Source organism: Equus asinus, chromosome X, assembly GCF_041296235.1.
Source record: "Equus asinus isolate D_3611 breed Donkey chromosome X, EquAss-T2T_v2, whole genome shotgun sequence".
Classification (NCBI taxonomy): domain Eukaryota; kingdom Metazoa; phylum Chordata; class Mammalia; order Perissodactyla; family Equidae; genus Equus; species Equus asinus.
This window is the reverse complement of record NC_091820.1, coordinates 128,648,212-128,654,116: the sequence shown is the minus strand read 5'-3', so window position 1 is coordinate 128,654,116 and position 5,905 is coordinate 128,648,212. Positions and strand designations below refer to the sequence as shown.

The 5,905-nt window shown below is 51.0% G+C and overlaps 1 protein-coding gene across 1 annotated transcript; it reads right to left on the bottom strand.

Moving 5' to 3' along the window:
• Positions 1-1,566: 1,566 nt before the first annotated feature.
• Positions 1,567-3,040, bottom strand: LDOC1 (LDOC1 regulator of NFKB signaling). Its single transcript, XM_044763954.2, has one exon. The coding sequence runs from the start codon at positions 2,845-2,847 to the stop codon at positions 2,407-2,409; it is 441 nt and encodes a 146-aa protein (XP_044619889.1). The 5' UTR covers positions 2,848-3,040; the 3' UTR covers positions 1,567-2,406.
• Positions 3,041-5,905: the final 2,865 nt, after the last annotated feature.

The following is a 5,905-nucleotide window of genomic DNA, read 5'->3' as shown; positions in this document are numbered from 1 at the left end:
TAACTCCTTTCAGTATACCTGAACCACTGATAATTTTGAATGACTGATTTTTGGTCTTGCTGGATCCTTTATCTAGCTTTCAGCTCTTGCTCACTGCTTTCCCACATCCATCCCCTTTGGGCCTCCACCTCCTTTGCTAAGTAATATCCAGTCCTGTCCCTACCCTCCAGAAACAACTGTCCTAGGCTCGAGAAGTGACTCCTGCCCTGGACTTCGCCTGTTCACGAAGTAAACTGGCTTCCTGAGTTCATGTCAGATCCCAAAGAGTAAATGAGGTCATCTTGTCACACTCTCATTTCTACTTTCCCTGAGCCTGCTCTGCTCCTGTTCCGACATTTCCCTACTAAAGCCAAGCTCATAGCAAGAGACCTGTTTCCCAAGCGAGACTTCGGTTCCCAGGCCTGGGACTAACGGCCCATGTTTACTGAGTGCTCACCATGTAGCAGGGACAGTTCTAAATACCGCACGGGTGTGATCTCATCAAATCCAGGCCTGTGAGGTGACCAGTATGATGACTAGTATCTCATTTAATCCACACTGAGGTTTACCAGTACAAATAAAAGAATGCCCAGCCTCAAAAGGTCTTAAACAACAAGGAAATTTATTGTCTAAATTAGAGGTGCTAAAGTAGGGTGGCTCCAGGCATGGTACAATGAGGACATTTGCAGATATAGACGAGAGTGAAAACTCTGAACTCAAATCCTCCTGAACATTCCTGGCTGGCAAAGGTAGCCCCCCACAAATCCCCCGACCAAGCTCCTCCGATTTAACACATTGCAATGACTTAACCTTGGGTAATGGCCTCACAAAACTATGCAGATTATTCTCAGCACCCAGCCCACTCCCTCACTGCCTCTGGCCTCTCACAGCCCACAGAGATTTCAGCATAGCCCAGATAGCAGAACAAGGTCTAGTTCAGGAGATAGCCAGGCACAGTGCCAATTTCTACAGGCACTAACTTGGGGCATTTGTATGGGTGGGGACTCTAAAGGTGTCTGCCCAAGGAGGATAAAATGTTAAAATCAGGCTCTATTTATTATGGGTGCACTCACCAAAGAATCAGGATTTAATGTTAAAGTAGCTGAGACGGGCATTAAAACAATGTGCTACTTTGTTAACTGAAGCGTGAACTCAACAGCAGCCCAAAGGCAATAAGAATTAAGAGACAGAACTTCTCTGGCAGTGTTAAGGAACCTAAAGGCTCAGGAAGATAGGAATATCGTATATGTCCAGATTTACGCCTGTTGTCTCAGTCTAATTAATAATAGCATCCCTTTCACTCTCAAAAGTGTCCCAGTTTGGGATGGTGTGCCACCTGCTCAGTCACCCCTTACCCATGCCACCCTGGAGGCCCCAGAGGACACTCCCTTCGCCAGGGCTTTAAGAAATGCTTTGGTGAGGGGAGCAGCAGAATCCCACCAAAGTCCTGTGGTAGCTGTCCTCTGTAGCCTAGAGATGACAGTGGGGAATAACTGACTCAGGTGCCCTGATCTCAGTGGCAATAATGGGACTCAAAGTGAGAGTTGTAGAGGCCAATGACAGCACTTAACCATTAAAAGACACTCCTTTCTTTTTTCAGTAGTGCTTGATATTTATTGAAAAGAACAAGTGCTTTTTCCAGGTAGTACTGAGGAGCTGGACCAAGTGCCTGATTTTGTCTGTTTGTTTGTTTTTAGTATTTTTGTCCAAATGCACACATCTGTGGAACTGCTGCAATTTTGAAAAAAAAAATGACAGCTGTGCAAAATTGGTGCATAGGAGAACAGAAATGTCAACCATCTGGCTGCCAGGCACTCTAGGACCCCACAGCCATTTGGTGGGGCAAGAGAGGACTCTGGGAGCAGGTAGGGAACTAACCAGGCTGAAAGACTGCCCCCTTAAAGGGTTGGTGAGCTGTCCAAATCTATGTCCGAGGAGGTGTAGCCAACTCGGGGATCTTCTAGGTTGACCCTTATCTCCAAAGGTGGTGGTCTGTCGCCGGGACGTAGCGGATGATGATGAAGTGGCAGCTTTAAGTCTCTGGGAAGATGTAGGCCTGGCAGTTGGACTCAGGGCTGTGAGTAGGCTGACCAGTTTGTAACAGGATCCTGACCTATAGGTGGGGCTCAGGACACAGTCCAAATTAGCAGGGGAGGGTCCTGGGGCTGGCCAGAGTGGGTGATGGCCCGCTTCAGAGCGAGGCCTCAGCCCCAGCAGCAGGTAACTGGAGCACTGATGCCTGGAACAAAGACAAGCACTACGCAGTGGGGGCGGGGGGGGGGGGGCATGAGGGAAGGAATGGGAGGACAGGGATAGGGAAGGGGATAGGAAGGCGAGGGGGAGAGCGGCGGCTCCCGGCAGGGCGAGAGTTGGGGGGGCGGAGGCGGCGTGCAGGGCCCTCCCACCTAGGCCAGAGGGTCTCAGGGCCTAATAATCATCATCTTCGTCGTCGTCGTCGTCTTCTTCATCGTCATCCCAGCCAAAACACTGTTTCATCTCATCGAGGAAGGCCCGGTAATCACCTAGGATGGGGCTATCCATCTCAATGTAGGGCACCACCCACTCCTCGGCTTCCCCGGTGAGCAGGCTGATTAGGAATGCCACCTTCATGGCGTCGTTGCAGAATCGGTTCTCGTTGACGAGCATGTAAGACGCCGTCTGCACGATAAACTCAGGGAGCCGGGAGCTCTCGCCGTTAAACGTTTCGGGGAAGGGCACCGGGCAACTCGGCGGACGTACCTGGCGCAGCAGGGTGGCCCTCTCGCACACCAGCAGCCGCAACTGTTCCATGAGCTGGCTGTTCTCGATGCTCAGGGCGCGGTGCCGCATCAGCAGCGCGTGCAGCAGCAGCACCAGCTCGTCCACCATGGCGAATGGCTTGCAAGGGCAATGCTGGGCTCGGCTCGCTGGGGCTCGGCTAAGGTGCGCACGGAGGCCTCGCAGGAAGTACGTGTCGGCAAAGGCGCGCGGGGGCCAGGCGCGGAGGGCGGCGTGCGCAGGGGTCCCGGCGGCTGCGCAAGCTCCGCCCACAAAGCCGCAAGGTCGGCCTGCGCGCCGGCGCGGCCCGGGGGAGGAGGAGGGGGCGTGGCCAGGGAAGCTACCAGCGCGGCGTGGGGGCGTGGCCAGGGTGGAGCAGGCAGAGCCTCGGAGACGTGGCCAAGGAGGGCGTGGCCGGGGCAGCGGTGGGCAGGGTCTCGGGGGTCCGCAGTTCTCCAGGCCTGTGGATAAAAGCAAACAAGGCAAACAAGGCCAACAGCCCCCCTCCCCGCCTCTTCAGAGCCCCGGTGTGGGTCCGGCATCAGCCAGGACCGAGCGAGCGCCAAGACCCATCTCTCAGAGCGGGCCAACCTGCTCAAGTTTAGAGGGTTACCCACCGTTCAACCTAGCTGACTCACAGAACTCGGTGTTCCTTGGTGGGTCTGCGGCCGCTGGATTTCAATTACGTGAAATTTAGTTAACACATTTCCTTGCTTATTTAAATCTCATTCACCCAGAGAACTATTAACCACTGCTGGCCGCACCGCGGGAGTCACACATCCTTTCAGAGTTATGAAAGACCCTCAGAGGTCCTGTCTTCCATGAGAAAACAATACTTAAACAGGAATTTCACTTTAGTTGGCAAGTAATATTGTATACCTCTATCCTGTTAAAGAACTTTTCTGAATAGCAAAGTATAAACAGTTCTTCAAAATCATCAGATGACCATTTGCAGGCGTCCTGCCTGTCTTTGATTCTCTATTTCGTGTCCTAATAATTAGTGTCCCTTGGCCACTGGGTTGTTATTCTTTAACAATGAACACTTGTGTTTTTAAATGGTTTTGTTTTTCTACTTAGTGATTGTTCAAATAGTTGTTGACAAGTGAGTTGGGTCCAGGACCTTAGAGCCAACATAATCTGTTGACTCTGCTTTTAAGATGTATCCCCAATTCAGACACGTCTTGTCGCTTCTACCACTACCACCCTGATCCCGGCCTTCCTTTCTCACCCAGACTGCTGCAACCAATTGTGTCGTAGCTTTCACACCTCCCTTCCTGCAGTATATATGTATGTATTCTTCACAGAGTAAGCACGGGAATCCTTTAGAACAAAAGTTAGATCTCTTCGCTCCCCTGCTCAAAACCCTCCAACAGTTTTCCTCTCTCACTCAAAATAAAAAGCAAAATCGTGATTATAGCCTACAAGGCCCCGCCTCATCTCCTAGGCCTCTTCCCATTCCCTTCTCTGTTCCAGTAACGTTGTCCTCCTTGCTGATTCGCACACATCATGTAGCTCTGGCCTCAGGAACTCTGCACTTTCTACCCTTTCTGTCTCACCAGGCTCTCTCCCCAGTTAGCTACCTGACTTCTTCTCCCACTGTTTTCAGAGAGGACTTTCCTGACCACCTCATCCATCAGAGGACACTGCTCTCTGCCAGTAATCTCTAACCCTTGACCCTGCTTCATTTCACTACATAGCATGTGTCATACTAGCAGCCATCATGTAGAGCTCTTTGTTCATCGGCCTGCTTCCACTTTAGAATGTAAGTCTATGTGGACAGAGACTTCACTTTGTTAGCTGCTCTATCCCTAATGCCTAGGAAAGTGCATGGCCCAGAGTAGAAGCTCCATAAATGTTTGGCGGGTAAAAAAACCTCAGGGTGCAGATGTTGAAATAAACATTAGAAGTGGTAGCTGCACGAAGTGTCCAAAAATACTCTTCAAGTTGTCCAGTATCTTCTCTCTCTGATCATGAATCAGTCTCCATTGTGAAATGATGACTGACGTAACAAAAATGGCAATATAAGACTTTTTAAAAACCTTATTCAGTCCTTTTACAATAGAATTGAATGGGCAATCATGGGAGTGAGAGGCTGAGAGAGAGGAGAGAAACAGGGCTAAGACCCAAGTAAGGAGAGGAGGAGGAATCACATTGCTCAGAGGGTGGGCAGGGAAAATAGAAGGTAGGAGAGAATATGAGCCGTTGGACTCTCCAGTGATATGAGCTCCCCTGCTAGATGAGAAGCCCCTTGAGGCCACTCAGGGCCCCTGTCTCATTCATCCTTTCATCTTCAGCATCTGAAAGTGTTTACCAGGTGTTCCATAAATGTTCAGTGGGTGGAATGAAGGGACAGGAAATGTCAGAGGTACATTTCTGGCTATCCTGCCCATTCACAGCTCAAGGTGGAGGATGGACCTGACCGGAGCAGCAGTGAATGTCCAGCTCCACTTTCCATGTCTAGACCCTAATACAGGAAGAGATGCCCAGGGTTCTAATCCCAGAAGCACACATCCTGTGGCAGGCACTGGATTTGTCAATTGACATGGGGTGCCTCACTGATCCTCACACAGAGACCATACATGAGGATGGGTACTCTAGGAGCCTGTTTGGCCGCAAGTCCAGCTAAGCTAAGACAGCGGGGTATCATGCCAAGAGACTGAAGAAACGACCCAGAGACGGAGGGCAATACATATAGATTTATTACGACTTACATACGGGGAGAGAGTCCAGGGGTGGCAAACTGGACTTAGATATGCGCACCGCTGCCAACCCTGAGAGAAGTCTGCTTAAGTAGGCAGAGGAACAAAGGCTGCATGCTTGCCAATGGGGACTGTCCCTCTGTGACCTGCATTCCAAGGAGCAATCCCCCGCGCCCCCGCAGTGGGCCTCCGTGTTCCCTCAGACCACAGTGGTGTTTGCGCTAACTCTCCCACAAGAAACAGCTGGGTTGGCCAAGCCCAGGGCCATTATCATCATGAGTGCTGACACATAGCCCAGACAAGGAGCCTCAAGGACACATGGCTACTGTAAAGCACATAGGCCCTGTTCGAGCAGGGCCCTACAGAGCCTGAGACCCTGGAGTTAAATACTTGCCTAAACCCAGGAGAGTAATATGTCGGTGGTGCAGTACCACAGTCTCAGCTTCTCTGAAAGCAGATGCACTTCCACT

Coding starts and splice junctions, on each gene's coding strand:
- LDOC1 (XM_044763954.2), bottom strand. CDS start 2,847: ATGGTGGACGAGCTGGTGCTGCTGCTGCACGCGCTGCTGATGCGGCAC.